General features: G+C 35.1%; 1 protein-coding gene across 6 annotated transcripts in view; it reads right to left on the bottom strand.

Annotated features, from left to right (window-relative positions):
* Positions 1–24,585, bottom strand: part of CNKSR2 (connector enhancer of kinase suppressor of Ras 2) — a 236,281-nt gene that overhangs the window by 53,230 nt on the left and 158,466 nt on the right. For all 6 annotated transcript variants that reach the window (XM_036439617.2, XM_036439621.2, XM_036439619.2 and 3 more), the window contains 4 exons: positions 7,740–7,788; positions 3,625–3,797; positions 642–715; positions 285–356 (listed from right to left, as the gene is read on the bottom strand). In XM_036439617.2, coding sequence (XP_036295510.1) covers positions 285–356; positions 642–715; positions 3,625–3,797; positions 7,740–7,788 — 368 coding nt within the window. The remainder of the gene's footprint in view (positions 1–284; positions 357–641; positions 716–3,624; positions 3,798–7,739; positions 7,789–24,585) is intronic.

Raw genomic sequence — 24,585 nt, 5'->3', positions numbered from 1 at the left:
ATTGGGTAAGGAATAATAACAATAAAAAAAATAAAATTTAAAAAATATTCTTAGTTTCCCGCCCCCCCTATAGATGGATTCTGGCATATTTTTGGTAAACTTGACAGTCAATGAGTTTACTTTGACTTTTTAATGCTGTCCTTTAAAATTAGGTTGGCTACATTTTATTTTAAACTTGGTTGATCTAGAAACTTCAGTGACATTATCTAAGTATTAATGTGGAAAACTTAGAATTCTAAGCCTTACTAACTTCGTAATTATTTTGAAATTTAAGTACACTTTACCTGTTCATATCATCAAGATGCTCAGCAGCAAAGTAAAAGCTTTTGATTTTAGGATGACAGGCTTTGAATGCACTGCAAAAGAAAATAAAGTACATTTATTTTATTTCAAATTGGGAAATAGGTTAGAACATAATCATTTTAATGGGTAAAATTACCTCAACAATCTAACCTGAGTTCACATATATAATGCTTCTGCCATGATGACAGAAATCAGTAAAAAATCCAATTTTCTGCTCACAAAATGCTTTCTTATTACCTCAATTTGAAAGCATTAGACAAGCAGCCTGTAATTTAAAAGCTAGGAAAAGTTTAAAAAGCTTTCCCTTTTCTCCTTCTCCCCAAAGGAAATGAACTTACTATTTCTTGCGGCATTCACTGGCTCTATCAATTTTAAATTCAGGCAGACTGATGAATCCTTCTGCTTTTTCATCCTAAAAAGGTAACACCCTAGTTTAGGATATTATATACAAAGGTTTGAAGTTGATACTATATAACTGGGCTTTAAATATCTATAGTAATCAATCTGTCCATTTAATTCTTAAATTTTACATTTTAGAGATTAGAATTCCACTCTTATCTGTTACATTCCCTTAAACTAAAGGTATATTTTGGAAATTTTGAATACTATGAATTAAAATGTATATAGAAAAATTTTAAAATCTTTTTTTTAAATAAATCTTTATTGTTCAGATTATTACAAATGTGATCCTCTTCCCCCCCTCAATTGCTCCCCTTCACCAGGTTCCCACCCCACCCTCTGTCCTTTCCCCATCCCCCATTGTCCTCATCCATAGGTGCACAGTTTTTGTTCAGTCTCTTCCCGCACCCCCACTCCCCTTTTCCCTGAAAATCTTTTTTACATTAAAATGAAGACAGGTAATTCTTTTTGAAGCATACACATCTTATTTAATAAAATTGAAATATGGTTTATAAGTAATTTTCTAATCTGATGCATATAAACTTTAACAACACTTAAAATAACTTTAGTCCACATTTACAATTTATAATTATCTATGATATTTAACGCTCAGATGTAAAGTATAGGTAAGTTTACTAACTCAATTCCTTTTCTGCCTTCAAAGAAATCTCTTATCAAACCTAAATTAAATAACTATTTTGTTAATCTTCAAATATATGACTTGGTATATATGCTATACGCAAAGGTTATTTTTCACTTGGAAAATCAAATGAAATCTATAAAATCCTCCTATCTCTAATGAGGGATGAAAAAACAAGACAGAAGTATTATCCAGAATCTTACATTAGATACAAAGGATCCCAACTATGCTAACATTGCCTGTGGCTAAACCCTTTCATTGTTGTCCCTTTCATCTCATGACCATGCTCTTAAGACTGACTCTCCCGAACTTTGATCCATGCTGTACCAGTTCATTCCTTCTTATATTTCAAGTTTAAGTACCATTAAATCCTCATTTACAATCTCAAAGAAAAAACAGACTTTCAATTCTTTTACTGTGTGTGTTTGTACATGTTAAACTTTAAAAATTGGTATAACTGATAGTGACTAAAATGTTTGTATTATTAAAAAAGCAATATTATAACTTTCTCAATATTTGAGTTTTTTTCTTCAAATCTTTGGATAAATATAATAGTCTCAAATCTATTTTTTTTTCAATTTTGATTTCCCCTGTTATCCTGCTGTCTTTAATGTAAAATGTTTAAATGTTCAACAATTTCAAGTATTTTAGGGGTAGTTATTATCTTCTCAAAATGATATGATGAGGAACTTTTATATTACTCCTAATAATGTCATACAAGGGTATTTCTTGGAATGTATACATTGGAATTATCCACTCACCTCTTGCAAGGCTAACACAGTAACAATAACTATCTGACTGAAATTTAGATACTGTTCAAGAAAAAGGGGCCACAATTTTTTTTGATCACTTGAACTATAAACATAGAATATAATTTATCACAAGCAGACAAATCTATAGGTGAACTTAAAATAAAAAGAGACATAGAAAATACTATATTTTGATAATGCTTGATTTGGCATATATATGGTAAAATTATGGTCTGTTTAGTATATCTAAAATAAGACACACATAATTATGTGATTGCCAGAAAGAATATTAAAAGTAAATAATCAAATTCTTCTATATAGTTAATAGAGACATTTATCTTAAATAGCAAGATAGTAATTCAAGATTTCAAAAATGAAATATACCAATCTATAAAATATTACTAATAGCATATGTTTATTGAGTATATAGTAGGTACCAAACATTGGTGTAAGTGTACTGATTCTTTTCATACATATGAGAGCTCAGTGACCTAGGAACTATTATTATTCCCTTTTTTGCAGAAATGGAAACTGAGGCACAGTAACTCAGGCAGTGTTAAGTCTACCCTCTTACACATAACCTAATATAATATAACATTATAACAGCCTGTCTAGGGAACAAAAAATTCTCTACATACTGGATATTATAATCATAGGCATAATAATTTTAAAATACATTTCAAAAACCAATCTTCAAATACAAATTGAATAATGTTTTGAGAGTATTCATATAAGTCTATTTAGCCACTATATTTCATTAAACCACATACATTTTTTGAGAAAACAAGTTAACAATAGAAAATATTGTTAACAAACATAATGAGGTGAACTGATAGATGTCTATGGCAAAGAAATCAAAGAAAACATGGTAATATAAAGGGAATATCAATGAGTAAGGTATATTCTTGTATATCTGTTGTGATATGTGATAGATTGTGATATAATTATTCTGGATATAAATATGTTTACTGCAAATGAATCAGGAAATCATAAAAAACAATTAAATGTATTTATTATATTCACACCCCAATTGTGCCAAATAGAGTGAATACTTGCAAATTTTCAAAATCAGTCTACCAGTTCATTTTTTAAAAAAGAAAAACTGAAATAAATTCTGGCGATACTAATCTATTAAAATTACGAAAGGACGTCCTTACTTCTCCAGAAAAAAATTTAAAACTTCGAACAAAACAAGGCATTTAAAAGTCTATATCAAATTTACATATACAATAATCATTTAAGTTAAGCAACAGCTTTAATTGGCTTGGTATTTTTAATTAGATATACAAAATTACTTTATCTGAGTTTCAGATCTGTAGCCTCATTAGAAAAAATGACACAGCTATCTTTATAGAACCCCAAAATGTAACTATTTTAAGAAGTCTTAAATATTTTCTAATGAAAAATAACTAGCAGAAATCTCCTGAATTTAGCCTCAAGGTGATTACATGATTTTAAAATATGTTTCAAAACGGTAATTCTTTTGGTTAAAGACAGAGAATGTATGGGCAAACAAAATATGCTTTGTCTTACCTCCTCATTAATATACCAATATAGGGATGCATCCTTAAGGACAAACCAATATTTCTTCCATTTCTGTGAAAAATAACTCTTTGCATCTTTCTTCTTCCAAAGCCAGCCCTCACAGTCACCACGGCCAAGATCTTTGCAAGAAATTCGTCTTTTGCTCTTGCCAGCTAAAGGACCTAAATTTAATAGTGGGTAAAAATGTTCTTTAAATTTTACAGGTTTGGAGGTAGAAGATTAATTTACAGATCTCAAAAAATCAGTCTGGGTACGTAACCTTTAAAAAATCTTATTTTCACATTGCATTAAAATAAAAAATTAAAAAATCTTTAATACCATTTCCCCCAGGTAAGTGACATACAATTCAATCACAAATGAGTAATTTGATCTAAGATTGAAGGGGAGTAGGTGGAAGTTACACTTACCTCCTCCCTGGACCAAATCAAAATTATAACTAAATTATAGAAACAGCAACCTGAATAACCCACTGAAGACTAGCTGAACAGAAGTCTTATAACTAAGGATTTACAAAAGAAGCCACATCCAGATAGGTAGGAAGGGCAGAGATGTGAAAAGGGCTGGCCTTGTACCCACATGTGGTGGTTTAGAATCTAGAGGATTTCTCGGCTGCAAAGGTTCCCCCCTGAGGAGTGACCTGTCTCAACCCCATGCCAGGCTCCACAGCCTAAAGCACCAGTAAAGGGAATAGTGTTCCACAGAACATCTGCTGTGAAAATCAGTGGGGATTTCACCTGCCAGGTTAAGACCTGTGACTGCTAATATCCAGGTGCACTCTTAAAGGGTCAACTTACAAAATCTCGTCCACAGGCACTCACCCTGAGGCAGAACTGCCTAATACACAGAAACAAATACAGATAGGCAGCCAAAATAGGGAGGCAAAGAAACATGCCCCATATGAAAGATCAGGAGATATATAAAAAAGAGAACTAAAATAAAGAGAGGAAAGCAACTTACAAGATACAGAATTCAAAACCATTGTTATAAGAAAACTCAAGGAACTTAGGGAAAGACTGCACAAACTCAGTGAAAACTTAAAGATATAGTAAGCATAAAAAAGGGATGCAGAAACCACAAAAAAAGAAACAGGCAGAAATGAAGAATACATAACTTAAAGAATACACTAGAAGGAATCAATGGCAGGTCAGATAAAGCAGAGGATCAAATAAGCAATTTGGAATACAAGGTAGCAGAAAACACCCAATCAGAAATTGATTGCATTTTTATACAACAATAATAAACTATCAGAAAGGGAAACTACCCCCCTCCAAAAAAAACAAAACCAAAAAAAACAAAAACAAACCAACACCAAAACACAACATCCCATTTACAATTGCATCAAAACATTCCTAAGAATAAATTCAACCAAGTAACAGATCTGTACTCAGAAAATTTTAAGACAACAAAGGAAGAAGATACAAATAAATGGAAGCATATACCATTCTCACAGAGGGGAAGGATTAACATCATTACAATGCCCATACTACCCAATGCAAGCTATAGATTAAAAAAATTCCTATAAAAATATCAATGGTATTTTTTCCAGAACTAGAACACATAATGCAAAAATTTATATGAAACCACAAAAGACCCCTAATAGCCATAGCAATGTTGAGAGAGAAAAAAGGAGGAGGTATCACACTACCTGATATCAAACCATACCACAAAGCTATAATAATGAAAACAGCAAGGTACTGGAATACAACACACATATGTAGATCAATGGAACAGAATACAGAGCCCAGAAATAAACCACACCTATATGTTCAGTTAATCTATAGCAAAGGAGGCAAGAACATACAATGGGGTAAAGATAGTGTAATCAATAAATGATGTTTGGAAAATTGAACAGATACATATGGAAAATGAAACTAGACCACCTTCCTACACCAGATACAAGAATAAACTAAAAATGGATTGAAAAGTTAAATTTAAGACTTGAAACTATAATACTCATAGATTAAAGCACAGCCAGTGAACTCTCTGACATTTCCCTTAGCAATATTTTTTTCAGTATACCTCTCCAGGCAAGGTTAACAAAATAAAAAAATAAACAAACTGGACTACATATAACTAAAAAAGTTTTTGCACAACAAAACAAAAATACAATGTCCTGAGTGATAGAAGAAACATAGCAATGGTATATCTCATAAGTGAATATTTAAAATTTATAAAGAACTCATAAAACTCAACATAAAAAACAAAACACAACAATTAAAAATGGGCAGAATATCTGAGTAGACAGTTCTCTCAAGAGGACATACAGATGACCAAGAGACATATAAAAAGACACTCAACATTACTAATCATCAGAGAGATGCAAATTAAAATCACAATGAAAAATCACCTCACATCTGCCAGAATGGCTACCATCAAGTAATCAACAAACAACAGGTGCTGGTAAGGATGTGGAGTAAAGGAAACCCTAGTACTAGTGCTCTGCTGTTGGGAATGCAGAGACTGTGGAAAACAGTATGGAGATTCCTCAAAAAGTTAAAAATGGAACTGCCATTTGACCCAGTGATCCCATTTCCAGGAATATATCCTAATAATACCAAAATGCCAATCAGAAAGAATATGTACACTCTTTTGTTCAAAGCAGCATTATTTACCATAGCTAAGATCTGGAAACTGCCCAAGTGTCCATCAGTAGATGAGTGGATAAAAAAGCTATGGTACCTTTACACAATGGAATACTATGCAGGTGTAAAAAAGAAGGATTTCTTACCCTTTGAGACAGCATGGAGGGACCTGGAAAGTTTTATACTAAGTAAAATAAGCCAGCCAGAGAAAGAGAAATATCACATGATCTCACTTATATATGGAATCTAATGAACAAAATAAACTGATGAACAAAATAGATCCTGACACACTGAAGCATGGAATAGACTGACAGGAGAGGAGGCAGGAAGAGATTAAGCAAAGAACTTACGCATATGTGCATAATCCATGGACACAGATAATAGTGTGGTGAAGGCCTGGGGTGGGGTGCGAGCCAGGTGGAGGGGGGCATGGGAAAATGAGGGATATCTGTAATACTTTCAACAATAAAAATAAGTTTAAAAATTAAAAAATGAAACTTTTTTATGATCCAGAAATTCCACTTCTGGTAATATATACAAATACCCCTGTATTCATTACAGTGTTATTTAAAATAGCTAATATATGGGAACAACCAAGTGCCCATCAATAGATGAGTGGATAAAAATGTGGTGGCACATATACACAATGGAATATTACTTGCTCATAAAAAAGAATAAAAGCTTACCCTTGCAACAGCATCAATGGACCTACAAGGTATTATGCTAAGTGAAATAGGTCAGTCAGAGAAAGAGACATACCATATGATTTCATCTACTGGGTGGGCAAAAGTAGGTTTGTAGTTGCATTGCGACATTCTTTTGAGTTAATAAAGCTATTATAATAATAACAAGAACCTGCATGTCTTTTTCCATATGCATAACTGTAAACCCACGTTTACCCACACATGTATATGTGAAATCCAAAGAGCAAAATGAGTAAAGAAATTAAACAGAAACAGACTCATAGATATAGAGAACAATTAGATGTTACCACAGGGGAGGGGGTTTTGGGGCTGAGTGAAAAAGATGAAGGGATTAAGATTTACAAATTGATAATCACAAAAACAGTCATGGGGATGTAATGTACATCATAGGGAATATAGTCAATAATATGGTAACAACTATGTACAGTGCCAGATGGGAACTTGAAATATTGGTTTCAATATTTGTAATTCCACTTTGTAAAAGTATATGATTATCTAACCACTATGCTGTACATCTGAAACTAATATAAAATAACACTGTATGTAAAATATAATTAAAAATAAGCTAAAATATAAAATTAAAAACAAAAAAAGAAGCGTGTAACACCAGTATGAAAATCTGTCGAGACCATTCTTTGCAAAAGGCACTTTGTATCACAATTGACCTGAAGGAGAAGCTGGTCTCAGCAGTGTTTGCTAGGGAGCTGTGCTCTTCTAATCAACACTGGTCTCAGGCAAGAGAGGATGGGTCAAGTGTGCTGGGCATGATCACAGCGCAAACCAAGCAGGTATGTTTCATTCATTTCCTTTTTCTTACCTTTGTTTTTCTTCTTTGATTTATGCTGCAGGGAGGACTGCTGAAATGTCTGAAATCAAAGATAGGGAAGAATGTTATCTGATAGGGTGGCGCCTGGAGCACCATCATAGCGTGCAGAACTCTCAGCACCTGAATGCTGACTCTGAAACCTGGTTAGAGAAATTACATTCTTTTTCCAAAGCCTCAAAAAAAAAATTCATGTGTATCATGCCATTCAATTCTCTAATCTCCTGTAAAGCAGAAGGAGGTATTATCATTGTCCTTATTTTGTAGTGGAGAAAGCGGGGCACAAAACTGGTGAAACGAAGGGCTCTTATATATGCACAGCCCTACTTTATACCTCTTAAAAGGGTTTGTTGTGCTTCCCCAGGCAATATCTCATTTGATTCTCTCAAAAATCTTATTAAGTAAGCAGGCAAATATGACTATTTCTTGTTCCTTAGAAGTTTATTCTATTACACACACCACCATCACCTATTGAGCTCCTCGGTACTCTCCTGGGCCACTAAATATGTCAGCACTTGGATCATTATTTTCATGTCACACCTACTTCCCTCACTATTATCGGTGACTAATCTCCATGTAGGCGATGCCAGCACCGTGGCTCCTCAGTCCCTCATCTCCAGTGATCTTTAGTTCTCCGCTCCTTGGCTAGCCACTGCCATGATCACATGTTATCTTAAGCATATTAGAACCACTACCTCCATTATCTGTTTTTCATAGTCTAATAACCCCATCCCTACAATTTTTAGAAAACGTTCCTTTGAAGTATACAATTTATTGACATCACCACACTTTGGTGCCTCTCTTCTTCCTCTTGATTTCCATAGTAATTCCCTTGAGTCATGCTCCCAACATTACTTGCTTGGCTGAACAACCACCTCAGCAAAACCTGTCTGTTTACTCCATGCTAAATGCCAGAACAGCTTAATTTCTTAGTAGGAAAACCCACAACTGCATTGACTGTTTTTCTTTTTCTTTACAAAGGTATTTCTATGAGGCAATTGAAGTTTGTTCACATAAAATTCACTAGTCTTGGTTTTATAGAATACATTTATATTCTGTGACATACTTTCTTATTTAGAATCTTTGCTCATAAAACAACAGAATAATAATCTACTCTCATAATAGATTTCTTGTGTTTGTATGTGGTTAACATAATTTTCATGAATATAATGCTATGAATGGATACTAGTCCTAAAGATAATTATAAGATCATTTGCTGCCATACAGTGTAACCCAGAAATAATCACCATGTTTCAAAGCTATATATGTGTGAGTGTACACACGTGTGTGTGAAAAACTTTGCAGGATTCATGGATTGGAGAGAAAGCATAAGAGATAAAACACATTATATTGTGTTGAGTTTTTTGAGTGCACTTTATTTCAAAATAATAACTCAAATAATAACTCAGGCTAGTGTGCTTAAGTATAGTTAATTTACATATAGCTATTTCCTCTAGATTGTTTGGCTGTAAAATTACTGATTGGGTTTCTTTTATCCTTTTGTGTTGCCACAAGTAACATTATGATTTTACAGTTCATTATTTTTAAAAATGACAAAGATGGGGGTGGTTTGTTTTTAAGAAGCTACATGGATAAAAGACAGCTTGAAATAATTGAGTTATATAGTATACCTCCTATGCTTTTTGCATGCTATTCTTTAAAATCTGGAAGTCTACTTTAAACCCTACACTAAAACATATTTTATGCTCTCCAGGTTTTCTTTTTAATAGGATTATCCTTTCTTTCCTTATAAAAATATTCTCATACTAACTGTGATTACAGAGTACAATCAGTGTACATATTGTTGAAACCTAAGAACTCCTAGGCACAAAATATAGATTTAGCCATCTTTCAAAGAAGCAAAGCCTTAGATGTCTTTTGTAAATATCATAAATATTACAATGCAATTATCTTAAAAAAGATCTCATTATTTTTCTAAGCGATATAACATTTTCTAAAATGAAAGTTATATTTGAACTATATTAATTAAAATAATGTAATTGAATTATATGATTTTGAACATAAGAGGAAAAACAATGAAAACTATAGTCAAGGAAATAGGTCTTTGTGCAGAAAAGAGTTACTACTGCAGGCCTGAAACTGCTCTCTTACAAGGGCCTGCTTGCAAGGTGGACCCTTGGCTCACATCTGGAAAGTTGGCTGGTAAACAGTTCTCATCTGGAAAGTTGATTAGTAAATAGTTCTCTATCCTATATAATAGAAGTCTAATATGCTAAGTGTCTGTTTGTTAGACCATTGAACCAGTTGCTATGACCCACACTGAGTACCAGGGTGCAGATGCACTGATTGGTAGGTTAGCTTGCTGCTGGGGTCTAGCCAATCAGAACTGGGTGAGACAGGCAGGACATGTCCTGGATCCCTCCTGCAGTACCTCCCCAGCCAGCCATTCTCCTGCGGTTCCTTCCAGGCCTCTAAAAGAATTCATCTAATTAATTTCCTTTCAATGTGCACAAATCCGTGCACTGGGCCTAAAGTATTGACATAAAGCTTCCCTAAGCGATAAGGTGGTTTTGCCCATCAAGGGACTACACCTGTTTTCCTTATGGGGGTCTGGAATTTTTATAATGGCTTTTAATTTTAGCACATTCTGGACAGGGGGTTTCTATGTGAATAATCCAAGAAAATCCTTGAATGCTGGCTTTATACTGGGGTTGCTTGGGCACAGAACATTGTCATATGTAGCTGCTGCATTTTTGTTGCTGAGGGAGGAAAGGGAGAGAGAGAGAGAAAGAGAGAGAGAGGGGGGGGGGAGAAGAAACCTATTGGAAGCCTGCACATCAATTTCTCCAGTTGTCATGGCGTCTTTTTTCCTTACTAATCTGACTGCATATCCTTGCTGTGTCACTGTAATAAATCTTAACTTGGGTAGAACTCTGTTGAGTCTTACGAGTTTTTCTAGCAAATCATCAAACATGTGGATGATCATGGGAACCCCTGAAATAGCCTCATTATTAAAAAGATTCCTTACAAACTTATATTAAAAACTGTTCACTATTCATACATATTCAATACATAAATAAGCTCCTAACAGTAAAGGTTTCCTCATCTCAGCAACAGTGTGATTAAATGTTCCTGAGGTGCAAATTTATAATCATATGTTGTCTTTACTAGTTGTAATAAAGAAATTATTCATTCTGAGTGATGGATGTTTAATCGGTCTCATTGATCCTCTTCCAAATGTAACCGCATGAAAGAAGAGAAATTCTATTTTATGCATTGTTTTAACTTCTGCCTAAAACGGGGCCTAGCACAGAGTAGATCTGCTCAATAAATATTGGTTGAATGAATAAAAGTTAAGTAAACCATTCATAAAGAGCATAGGATATAGTCTTAATTAGCTGATGGTTTTAACTTGAAAGAAGTCCTTCAGTAGACAACAAACAAGCCAGGTGTCTTTTGTCCAGTAATCCATGAACAGAATGCTACTGAAAGTTCTGTTTTTTTATCAGGTCATTTGTTTTGGTAGATAATTAAATTTCCTTTTTATTCAACCTCCCTTAGTATTACTTGCACTGGAATTCTCTTAGTGCAATTAAGTTCAAATTTGAACTCAAGATGTGGTTGGCTAAAGTATATTAAATCTGTGTCAAAAGATATGTATGCAAATAATTATATGATGAATTATGAATAGATGTGTTGAAATCATAACTCTATCCATAAAAATAGAATGTGCTAAAATAAAAAGCCATTATGAAAGTATTGTTGATCCTCTCCTTACCCATGGCAATGCATGCAATGGTATTCTGTTTGGCTATAAAAGATCCCTTTTTCAGACATTTGCCTGAAAAGACCATTTGTCTTTCATTTTGTCCACAGATGTTCTGTTGAAACTCCATTCCCCCTGTTCTCGATGAGGAAGTATGGGGGAGGGTAATTTGGGCCATTCTTATACTGAAACTTTCAGAAGCACTTATTTTAATTGTGGAAGAAAATGACAGATTCTGTGTTTCATTTTGAAAGCTCAGCTACTATTAAATTCTCCTCAAGTTGCAAATTGCCACACTTATGGAAAAAATTTGCAATCAAAATACTCTCTTGTTGCAATATAGTAACTTCCTCTTACTGAGAATTTCTGCAAAGTTCCAAGATTTCTTCAGCAACTCATCAAACCAATCGCTTATTCCTTATGCATTATAAAAGGTGCTTAGCAATTTGAAATACTTGGGAGAAATGATAGCCTTTTCAACATATTTAATTTTTAAATAAACAAATAAACAAAAAGCCTTTAAGATGAAAATATTTAACAAAGGAAGGTTATTTTCTCTTATTTTCTAGTTATTGTGTATCAGCAGAAAAAAGTATAAGTATGAGCAAGTAGGGTAAGATAGTAATGGGCATATTAAGTATATTTAATATGAAATATTAAATCAAGAACTCTTCCATTTATAAGAAACAGCAGCATAGACTTGACCAAGTTTGCTGTTGGTGGTGGCCTTGCCCATTGTATTGCTTGAGAGAGAAACTCTGAGCTCTGGGGATGAGGATGAGGCATTGTATTTGCACTGGGTCTTTCAGTTCAGTGGGGTGAACTTGCTCTAGATTCTCTCAGTGAAGTTAACCTGACTTTATACTGACTGAAAACGACTCCAAACACACTAAAAAATAAATAAGCATGTGTTTAAAAACAATTATCATGCTAATAAATTAGCAGTCAAAATAAGAACGAAAAGGCAGTAATTGAGAATACAGAAAAGGTCAGTCAAACTCATTAGGTTAGATAGAGTCAATGTTTCACCAAAAGTATATCATGCACGTCCAGCTGCCATAGCTCAGAGGTTGAGTGTCAACAGAAGGTCACGGTTCGATTCCCAGTCAGGGTACACTTCCGGTTGTGGGGTGTGCAGGAGGCAGCTGATCAATGATTCTCTCTCATCATTGATGTTTCTATCTCTCTCTCCATCTCCCTTCTCTGAAATCAATAAAAATATATTAAAAAAAAAGTATATCATGCAGATCGGATCCTGAAGGAAGGAGGTGACTGAATCTTATTCAAGGTCCCATAAGGTGATCCCATTTTTCTTCTGAAGTAGTAAAGTAGGAAGACTAGGAGTGATGAGTGGGGAGTAGTTAGGAAGGGTAATAAGAATCACTATCCTTGGGAAACAGCAACTGTCATTCTTGAATCATAATAATTATCATTTACTGAGGGTTTATGTGTCAGCTCAGTATCAGGCACTTCATTTGAGTTATTTATCTTAATCTTTACAATAAATCCTTCATGTGGTTATCATCAATCCCACTTTAAAGAAGCAACCCCCCCCCCAAAAAAAAACCGAGATATAGAATGCATAATAACTTGCTCATGACCACACAGGTAGTGGCAGAGTCAAAATTCAAATCCAGGTCTGCCAATCACAGAACCTGTTCTTCTACCCACTCTGTGTAATACTGCCTCCCAAGGAAGTATCTGTAGTCACAGAAACAATGTGAGGAAAAAAAAACCTGCTTCTGACATGAAGACATCTATTTATGCAAACCCTCTTGTGACATATGATGTAACTACATTGCTATGTGGAAAGAAAGGATCCTATAAAACAGAAAGATACTAAAGATAACACTTTTATATTAATGGAATAATTCAAACCAGTAACATCTTAAGAACTTTCAATTTTCATGCTTTTTTCCATTTTATTTTAATTACAATGTTATATTACTCTGTGGGCTAAAAAAGATTTGCTGGTTTTGGTGCAACTATTCATCATAATACCTTCATGCAGGGAAGGTTCATGTTAGCATTTTAACTTTGCAAATGTGATAGAAACCAAGGTACACAAAGGTAAAAGGTTCAGCCAAGGTAGGCAAGGATGGGGCTGCAATCTCATTTTATTCTGAACCTATTGACAGTGTTAACTGAACTCAGTGCAATTAAAAACCCCTATGTCAACACTGATGAGGAAATCAGTGATCCAAATAAGGCGAGCCTGCCTCTCCGCTAATTCGTTACACAAGAGAAATCTCTTGTAGCTGATTCATTATGTTATGCAATTTTTCACCTGATACACTCCTGATAATTATGTAATGCCTTAACATTATTTGGTTCACTTTCTCAAGTAGTTTTTAACTGCTGCATTAGTTTTTACAGAGGCAGAAACCATCTGCTCAGATCACCACTTTATACTTAATTCCAAGCTAGGTGGCTATCATTTCTCACTTGAGTTGACCAGATCTTATCTTGTCTCCCTGCTTCTCTCACCCTTCCAGTTTATTCTCAATACACCAGCTAGAGCGATATATTTAAAATGTTTACGTTTCAGCAAGAATAAAATACACAGTAACGTGGAGCAACACTGTAATAAGAATCAGGCACTTGCCTAATATTTCTCTATATTCTACTCCACATTCCAGCTCTATGACTATAGTGAAGTCATACTCTTGACCTCAATTTCTTCATCTGCAAGAATAGGGGTTTGGACCAAATGCTCTTAGAGCATTAACTGCACATGATTCTGACTTCAAAATGAAGGGGGAAATGGCTAGTTACCAATGTGCATCTAATTATTGGTGTTTATACCCATAATCAGTGTTGATCTTAACACGTAATGCTCAATTATTTATTGAAAGGCAGTTAGTATATGTTTAAGCTCCTCCAGGAATGGAAACAACTTATCACCAGCCATATGAGATACAGCTATTTTGAGGTGCTTGATTAATGTGTGCAATTAATATAGATTTGCATGTAGAGACAGACAGTTCAAATAGATGAAAAGCAGAACTAGGGCAGTTCCTTGCTCCTGACACTTCTGTTTGACAAATTGTCGACATCTTGTGTCAGAGAAATCAGTGTAGGTTGCCCATCATTTGTGACAAAAAACGTTTAAGACCAGAAAAAAAAGAAAGAACTAGATTTGCTTCTGCAAGGCTATTCAATGATAAGAAAATAAATGATATGTAAAAGGAAACAGAAACAAATTATATAAAAAGAATCAAAGAACAAAACCTAAGAATCTCAAATGGAATATTTAAAACAATAAAAACAAACAAAATGAAGAATCTCAAATGGAGTCACAAATTACATGCTAATTTTCTCAGCAATGATATGACTAAATCATACTTATTTATTTTTTTCTGGATATTTAATTAATAGCTTTATTTAAAAGAATTCAAAACAAAACAGTTTTTTGGGGGATTACCTTTATTTTTAAGTTTGTTGCTGTGATATATTTTACATATATTCTCATCATGGAATTGTTTCCATGTCAATGTAATTTGTTCCAAGAATGCTAGCTTTTATCTAAATACTTTTATGGCTAAGAGTATGTTTATATCAAGCTCTTATTCAGAGATTTTTGCTACTATATAGTAGACAAACACAAAATATATAAATAGTTATCTAAGACAATTACTTCAAATATTTCTATATCTGCAAGTTTTGCTATAGTTTTTTTGATCTGGAGATATGTTTTCTGAACAGAAAGTCTCTCAAAGAGAATAGTGGATACATTAAAAAGTTAAGTTTAGAAAGTTTCAAAAGTCATAAATGCATTTTATAATAAAATAATTGAAAGATAAATCATAATCTTTCTTCTATTATACACTGAACCATCTAGTAGGGCATGATTTTAAAACTAAAAGAGCAAAATTTATTTTATCTAACAGGAGGGGAAAAATAACTTGATGGGAATATTTAAAAAAAAATCCTGTTTGCAGAAAAAAATCAAATCATCATGTTGCCATTTTAGATGGCATTTCCCCTACTCTTCTCTGTAGTGCTGTGCTCATCTTACAAAAGAGAAAACTGCACAAGAGAAAGCACTTTAACTTATGAAAAATGTGATTTCTGCAGGCCTGATGTATGTTACCATTTCTCCAGAACTTGTTGTCTCAAATGTACCTAGTTTAGGTTTGGCTTGTTCTCAGCTCCCTGATGAGGACATTTTGGTACTATGGTTGGAAGAAGAATGCTAAGAATACTGTGTACTACCAGAGTGCCAACCATTGTACCAGATACTTTATATACATTGTCATAACAGGGAGCCAAAGCTTTTATAAAAAATACTAAGGCTCAATGCATGAAAATTTGTGCACCTGAGGGTGTCCCTCAGCCCGGCCTGCACCCTCTTGCAGTCCGAATCCCCTGTCAGCCTAGGCCTGCTCCCTGCATCCCTCTGGCAGCCTGGGAACTCTTAGGGGATGTCTGCCTGTGGCCTTGCTTGTGGCTGAATGGAGCTCCGCCTGTGGGAGTGCACCAAACCTGTGTTGAGCATCTGCCCCCTGGTGGTCAGTGCACATAATAGTGACTGGTCGTTCCAGTCATTCCACCATTAGGGTCAATTTGCATATTACCCTTTTATTATATAGAATATATGGAGGACAAAAGGGAGTAAAAAAACACAATATTCAAAAATATTTTATAGCAAACAAGTAGATTTTGCTGTTTTTCTGTAGGAGCTATGTGATAAAAATTAAGGTCATGATGCTAAAATGCAACTAAGTCAAGGAGATTCAGCAATTAGCTAAGTAACTAAGTCTAGGCATATAGTCTTCTGGTATTCTTACTCAGAGTATGCAAATTTATTGATTTATGCCTGGATTTATTGATTTCAGAGAGGAATGGAGAGGGGAAGAGAGAGATAGAAACATCAATGATGAGAAATTGATCAGTTGCCTCCTGCACACCCCCCACTGGGGATCGATCCCGCAATCCTGGCATGTGCTCTTGACCATAATCAAACCTGGGGCCCTTCAGTCCACAGGCTGATGCTCTATCCACTGAGTAAACCGGTTAGGGCCAATTTTTTTTTCTACATAGTGTTAAGAATAGTTACTATGTGCCCAGCATTATGGAAAAACTTTATACACAGTGTATGATTTAGTTCTGAAATAGTCAGGTGAAGTAAGAATTATTATCTTCTTTTTACTCATGAGAAACAGGTTCAGAAATGTGTCTAGGTTCATAGAGCTGACTTAAAGCCTGTGTCCTAAAACTACAGCATTATTCTTGGCCATCTTAGAGAAGAATCTTAGAAAAGACATTTCTCTCTAATGTTCATCATTTTTACCTGGATGTAGTTAGATACAACAACCACTGTCTCTTCAGGCCATGCCAAAGTTATGATAATAAAATAATATATGAGAAAGTAACTTATTCTCTTGTTTCCTATGGCAGGAAAGCTTGCATCTAGTTAACCTAAAATCATTTGCATTTAAAGAATAGGGATTGAAACACTGATCTATTTCTCAACATCCCATATTATTTTGGGTTCCAGATTTAGGATTCTGTTCTTAGCTTAGCCTGATACTTGTGATGTTAAGAAACAAATTTAGCAACATCACTTAGAATTGAGTCTTTAGGTTGAGCTCATGCACATTGGCCACTGCTAGTTGCTGTCTGAGCCAAAAACCAATGAAGAGTACATGAAGGTTCAAACAATTTAACATTGTTATTGGAAAATTTATCTTCAAGAGACCAGAATGTAAAGTAGTCAATGATTGTGACTTAGACTTCATTCTCAGATGAGATCTGGGCTAAGAGACCCAGGCATGTATTTTACTAAGAGTAATCTTTGGATGAGATTTGGATACATACAACCAATCATTAGGATTATAGTCTTGTGAAATTAAAGGATGCTGTCGAGGGAGTAATATATATTAGGAGTTTGAGTGAAGAAGACAATTTGACATAGGTTATGGTCTTTTAATGAGAAAAGGCTTTAAAGAGTTCTGGTGGTAAATTCATTTCATCTGGAGTTTTATCAAACTTGAGATGTTTCATTAAATAAGTTTTGGTCAGGTAATATGGGTAGAGTGATTATATAGGAGCAAAAAGAAGACCTGTTTCCAACAACATCTGAGGACATTTTCTGAAGCTATAAAGCTGGGAGATACAGAACAGGAGAGAGAATGGGGGTGGGTGCTTCTTTAACCTCTGGTTAGTGCAGGTATATGTCCCCAAATAATTTGTAATTATTGACCTTATCAACCAAACCAAGGCCTCTCATCAGAACCTGTTTAATTTTATTTTCTCAAAGGCAACAAGGAGTTTGTAAAAGGATTTAAATTTAATAAATCTCAACTGAATAATTTCCTAATTCAATTCTTTTGTGTCCTGCTTTGCATGCTGCCTCACTAATGAAGCCAGATTTTGTGTTTTGCTTCCTGGCAGCTATTATTTGAACAGAAACTAGCAGAATGAGACACATTTGTTCAGACATGAAATGGAAAGGACTGGCTTCAGTTTATCCATAATCTGTTACATACAACGTGAGCAGAAATCTCTCGCATAGGTGATGGTGTATTAGTGAATATTCTTATTTTGTTTATATAATGCTTAATTTATTAAACTTCAGAAAGCTATCAAACAAATTTTCAAATGTTGAAACAATATTTTCACTATTAATACAGCTTATGAATTTAATCAGACTCTTAGGAGTTCCATTAAGTCACAAGTCCTATACATCAAATACTCTTCAGGATGCCAACACTTTCAAAGCACCACAGAACAAAATATTGATAATAAAAGCCAAATGCATTACTTCTGCACTTAACCAATACTATAGGTTTGCTTCTTTTTTCAGTGTTTCTATACTTATTTTTTAGAAGCCTCTTAATGATTATAATCCTTTAATTGTTATAGGACTACTGAGATAATGTACTTGACCTTCAGAGAGTTTTGGTAGATTGTGGATTTTGAGGAATTGGTTTTTTTTATTTAAACTGTTAAACTTATGTGCACAGCCCTTGCCAGTTTGGCTCAGTGGATAGAGCATTGGCCTATGGACTTAAGGGTTCTGGGTTCGATTCCAGTCCAGGACACATGCCTGGGGTTGCGGGCTCAATCCCCAGTGTGGGGTGTGCCAATCAATAATTCTCTCTCATCATCGTTGTTTCTATTTCTATCTCTCCCTCTCCCTCTCTGAAATCAATAAAAATATATTTAAAAAAACTTATGTGCACAGAATTGTTCTTAGTATTTACTTATTATTCTTTTTAACATCTATGGGGTTTGTTACAGTTTGATACTGCCTTTTATTCCTGATACTTGTAATTTGAGTCTTCTTCTTTACTTTTGTCAGTCTTGCTAGATAGAGGTTTATCAATTTCTTTTTTGATTTTCAAAAAATCCATAGCTTTTGATTTGAATTTTCTCCATTGTTTTTATTTTCAAATTTCATTGATTTCTGCTCTTGTCTTCCTTCTGCTTGCTGATCATTTTTGTTCTTTTTCTAATTTATTTCTTTTATTAAAAATCTTTATTGTTGAAAATATTATAAATTGCTCCCTTTTACCCTCACTGACCTCTTCTAGCCCACCCCTGCCTCCCATCCAGGTGGGAGTTTAGATTATTGATTTGATACCTTCCTCCCTTTTCTGATATAAGCATTTAGTGGTATAAATATTCTCCTCAGCATATGTTGTATTTTCATCTTCATTCAGTTCAGTTTTCCTTGATATTTCCTCTTTATCTATGGATTATTTAGAAGTGTGTTCTTCAATTTACAAATGGTTGGAAACTTACTTGCTATTTGTTATTGATTTCTAGTTTGATTACATTATTATTAGAGAACATGTATTCTGCTGTTGTTGGGAGTTAGATACCATTTGTGAATAGACAGTGGTTCTTCACTACTTCTATATTCTTGTTGAGTTTTTGTTTAGGGGCTCCATCAATTACTGAGAGAGGGCTAAAATCCTCAACTATAATTGTAGATCCGTCAATTTCTCCTTTTAGTTCTTTTGGACTTTGCTTCTAGCATTTTGCATCTTCGTTGTTTGGTGCACATGCATTTAAGATTATCATCTCTTCTTAGTGAATGGACCTTTTGTGGTGGGGGAGGAACATGACTTTTTCATGGTTTCACCTTGAGAACAGGCAGGTATTGGTAAAAGGTGTCTGTGCTGTCAGGCAATCCTTTTCCTGGTGCGTTGGCTAAGGATAGTAGGCTTTCCTTGGGACTCTATTTTGTTTGTGCCTATTGATATTTTTAGGTCTCAGGTTTCTCTAGCACCTGGGCCAGTGTATATAGCAGGCAAGACCCATCCCCTCCCCACTCTTGGAAACTCACTGCTAGGTTGTCCTGAAGATCTGAAGGTCCCTAGCCTGCCTGCCTACTTCATCTACCTTTCAGGGTCTTCTGGCAGGTGACATATTTTTACAGGTTTTTTTGGTTGTTATTGCTACTGTGATTAGGAGGTTTCTGAAAAAAAAAAAAATCCAGAACATTCTTCCTGAAAACCGTGAAAACTGTGAGAATCCAAAGTATTTTCTCTTGTGCTGATGCAATAGGAGCATGGATGCCAGAACTTCATGGAAAAACAGTGAATCAGAATATTCAGTAAATTCCAGTAATGCATTATTTTATGATTATTCAATTTGTAACCATTTAAAATAATTTAGTAGGCTACTATTAAGAATTATCTAATCCCAAGTAAAAAAGAAAGTGTATGAAACTATGTTATATTTTCCTATAAGAATCAAAGTAAGGATTGCCATTTCTGCATGAAGACTCAGCCACCAGGAGCCTTTAGCCCAAGACAACCCTTACTTTGAGAGTCACTGCTCTAGTGAAGTGGGAAACACTTCACAGTCCAGGGTATTCCCATATAGGGCTTTGTCAGTGTTACTGTGACGCTGGCATTATCACTCGAGAATGAATCAACTCACCCATAGAAATTAGAGAGAGTATGTACAAACTTGAATACAATAATATTTAGAATGGATGTCTAACATCTATATGCCCAGTGGTGAGGAGAAAGACCAAATCACACTGTTCTATGACTGTCATCTAGGTTAATATAGTCAAAATATGGAGAAAGTGGCTGTTATAAACAACTGTTAGCTAAGAGATGGCTTTCTACCACTAAGATTAACTGCTCTTTTGTTTTAGTCTCATTATGCTGAAACAATGCATCTAAGGTAGCTATTAGACAAACTGGAGTTTATCACTGCAGATAAACTTAAATACAAATGCTTATATGCTGATAATGTAACATATTTTTCATCTTTGTGATAGTAATGGTCTTGTCTTCTCAAATAGATGGTAAAATCCTTAAGAACAAAAATGGTTTTATTCATCTAAAAATGTGAATTTTGAAGCCAGATTGCTTAGACTCATCTTTCAAGTATGCTACTTTCGAGCTGTGTGACCACGAGTAAGGTGAACTTTGTTTCAGTTCTGCAAAATAAATATTATAGTAGCAACCTCACATTTGAACATTCAATGAGATAATGTATGTAAGTTCTTATCAGAGAAACTTAGTACACAACTGGTAAATGTTGGCCATTATTAGCAGTGACAGTGGCAATATTATTATTAGTTAATATGCATTCCACATGTAGATTGGGCTCTACACATGGTTGAGACTACTAGAATCATTGTTGAGTTTCTATAAATTATGCTATTTTTTGAGGAGCGATATAGTGTGCTGACCAGAAGGCAGACAGCCAATGTTCAAATCCCAGTTTTACCATTTACTATTTAGTTAACCTATGTACGTCAGCTTCCTAATCTTTAAAATGGGTATAGAACCAGCACCTTTCTTATAGGGCTAGTATAAGGATTAAACGAGTTAAAATTTGTAAATTACTTAGAATATTATCTGTTTTATAATGTTTATTTACTTGATAAATTAACTAATAAAATGTCTTTAAACAGCTTTCTTCTTCCAGGAGTTCTACCAAAAATCCCTCCACAAGTTGATAAAAATGGCTAAAAGCACTTATCAAAAGTAAAATAACTGAATGTCTGCAGTTATATCCTAAATACTTAAGACAAGCCTCAGAAATGCTAAAATGTTATGAAAAGAATTATCCAGATTTTTAAACACCTACTCAAAATCTGTTTAAATTAAGCCCTCTAAAGTCACATTATTCAGTTTATGAAAGTACACTTGCATCTTGCCAGGATTCCTAGTCAAAATCTACTTATTCTGGCATCTCGTCATATAGATTTAAAAGAAATTATTTCGCTTACCAACTTAATTTAGCAGCTTTAATGTGAAAGCAAGTTGTCATGGGTATATTATAGTAGAAAAAAGGTGCTGGATCTAATAATTCTTCATCTCAAGGCTTTCACCACAACATCTGAATTACATACACACATACACCACACACACACACACACACACACACCACACACACTCACCTTTCCTTCATGTGCTCTCAGGTCAGAAAAGGGTGTGCCCTGCAGCTAACAACGCCCACAGTTTCAGACAGAGACTCTGTGAGTATGTAAAATAAAGCTATATTCATTTGAAAAATACCATAACATAATATCTGGTGGATAGACACATTGTGACCTCCACAATGAGAAGGCAGTGATAGGAAGAAAGTAAGAAGTAGCTGGAAATGCAGCTCTGAGCTGGAGTGGAGGGGACAGGGCAGGGACTGAAGGGGAGTCAATCCTGTTGCACTGGTGGCATCTGTGGGACAGAGGAGCCTTGTAAATCACCCTGATCAAAGGTGCAGACTGGGACCAGCTTTGATAGGGGCCCAACATGGTGAGTGTAATTTACTAAGTGCTTCCTATACTCTTTTCAAAAGATGGGTGGCCAGAAATAGGCTCCAGTCTGTCTGCCATCTGTAGCAATAAATCAGCTAGATGCTCCTTGGAGGAGAGACCAATAAGAGCAGGGTACCAATGGGAGTGAAATGGAAGATTATTCAATAAAACAAAGCATAATTTAGGTATATGAACTAGACAAACATGCTAAGACATTCAGAGCCCTAGTGTTCTCCCCAGGCCCATGGGACAGGAGCCTATGATAATAAGTTCATGGCAATTCCAACTATGAATATGCTTTAATTGAAGGCCTGCTTTAACTGAGCAGGATTGACCTAGGACATGGAAGTGGCTGTGTTTGCAGGCTGAGGGCCTCAACTGACATACACTGAGAAGGACATTGAAATTCCCATCATATTCACTCACTCGTTCAATCATGTACTCATCACATTTTATTGAGCACTTATAAGATACTACCCCTATTCTAGGTGTTGAAATAAAGAGCTGAACAAAATGTGGAAACTCTCTATTCCTGTCATGGACATGGATATATCCTTCCTACCAAGTTCAGGGGAGAAAGACACTAAGTAGATGATCACATACATCTTACCTAATAATAGAGAAACATGTAAATTGACTGTACCTCCATTACGCCCATCACAGCCAATTAAAGTGAGTATGCAAATTAACCCAACAAATATGGTGGTTAATTTGCATACATACCTGAGTCCCGGGAACCTCCTTGGCACCCAGGTCACTCCCACCTTACCATCAGGCAGAGGCTTTAGGCTTTGGAAGGGGCTGAGCCTGCGATCAGAGGGACAGGGGAGTCCCCTTCCCAAATCTAAAGCCTGGGGTGGAGCCTTTAGGCTTGGGAAGGGGCTCAGCCTGGGATTGGAGGGGAGGGGAGGGAAAATCAATGGAAACATATCCTCAGGTGAGGATAAAAAAGAAAAATAAAGAAAATGTCATATCCTATGAAAGTCACATCTTAAAAACGCTTAAAGAAAGTTGTCATTTTATAAAGGTGGAGGGACTGGAATCTGTGTTGATGAAAATACCTTAGTGGATGTAGCAGTGGGGTGATGGAGCTGGCGCCTTCCCCTGATCAGACTGGTTGCCTCCTGCAAAGGGAGGCCAGACTGCGGCTTAGGTCTGCTCCCAATGGGGAGCAGGCCTAAGCCATCAGTAGGACATCCCCTGAGGGCTCCCAGTATGTGATAGGGGGCAGGCTGGGCTGAGGGAACCCTCCGCCCCTAGTAAATATATAATTTCAATGCATAAGAAAGATTTTGAATAAAATATGCAGGGTTCAAAGATTATACCAGGAGAAATTGATTTAGTTTAGGGGTAAGAGGTTAGGGCAAGTCTCTCTGCAATTGTAGGATTAGATAGAAATCAGGCTAAGAGGAATGAAGGAGTAACAGCATTCTCAGTAGAGAGAATAGCATGTCTAAAGGAAAGAGGTGGCAAAGACTGGTGGGTGACCAGGATAATTAGAGCACAGTGAAGGGCTCACTTTTAAGTACGTTTAAGGGGAAAAAAAATCCTGGAATTACAAATATATGTAATTAATAAAATGAAATTGTATATTTTATAATATCATAAACTTCTAAATCCTCTTCATTATTATATGAACATTTCTGCTGTAATTGTTAAGAGGAATGAGTCAAACACTAAAGCCAAACTGTATTTCTGTTGCTTTGTGTATTTTTATGGGGTTGCTTTCCGAATCAGACCAATGGGGATTATGATCTAGGTAAGTGATGGGCAAACTCATTAGTCACCAGAGCCAAATATCAACAGTACAACAATTGAAATTTCTTTTGAGAGCCAAAATTTTAAAACTTAAACTTCTTCTAACGTCACTTTTTCAAAATAGACTTGCTTAGGCTGTGGTATTTTGTGGAAGAGCCACACTCAAGGGGCCAAAGAGCCACATGTGGCTTGCGGAGCCGCAGTTTGCTGACCACGGATCTAGGTCTGTTTATAAGGAACACCACACACACACTCATACCTTTCATAAAATTTTCAAGGATATTTAATGCTGATATAATCCTGCTATTAAATTAAACTAAATTTGAAATCATTGGAACTCAGACCACATGGAGCTATCATTACTGCAGTGAAACTCAGTACTCAGTCTTAATTGTTCTCTTCCATTTAAGTCCTATTCTATTAAAAATGGCTGAGTTATCCAAGGAAACAATCGGTAAGAATAAAGATTAGTTATTCATCACGAAGGTGACTGGATTACACATTGATGACAGTGACCTTGTGCTTCAGAAAATTTTACATTAAGAAAAAGTCTTTTCACTTTTAAATAAGCATGTATAAACAGATAAAAAATAAAACGAGAATTCCTGTGAAATATTAGAAGC

The sequence above is a fragment of the Pipistrellus kuhlii genome, unplaced genomic scaffold, assembly GCF_014108245.1.
Source record: "Pipistrellus kuhlii isolate mPipKuh1 unplaced genomic scaffold, mPipKuh1.p scaffold_m20_p_16, whole genome shotgun sequence".
NCBI lineage: Eukaryota > Metazoa > Chordata > Mammalia > Chiroptera > Vespertilionidae > Pipistrellus > Pipistrellus kuhlii.
The sequence above is the reverse complement of the archived record's forward strand: the minus strand, read 5'-3'. Positions and strand labels throughout refer to the sequence as shown.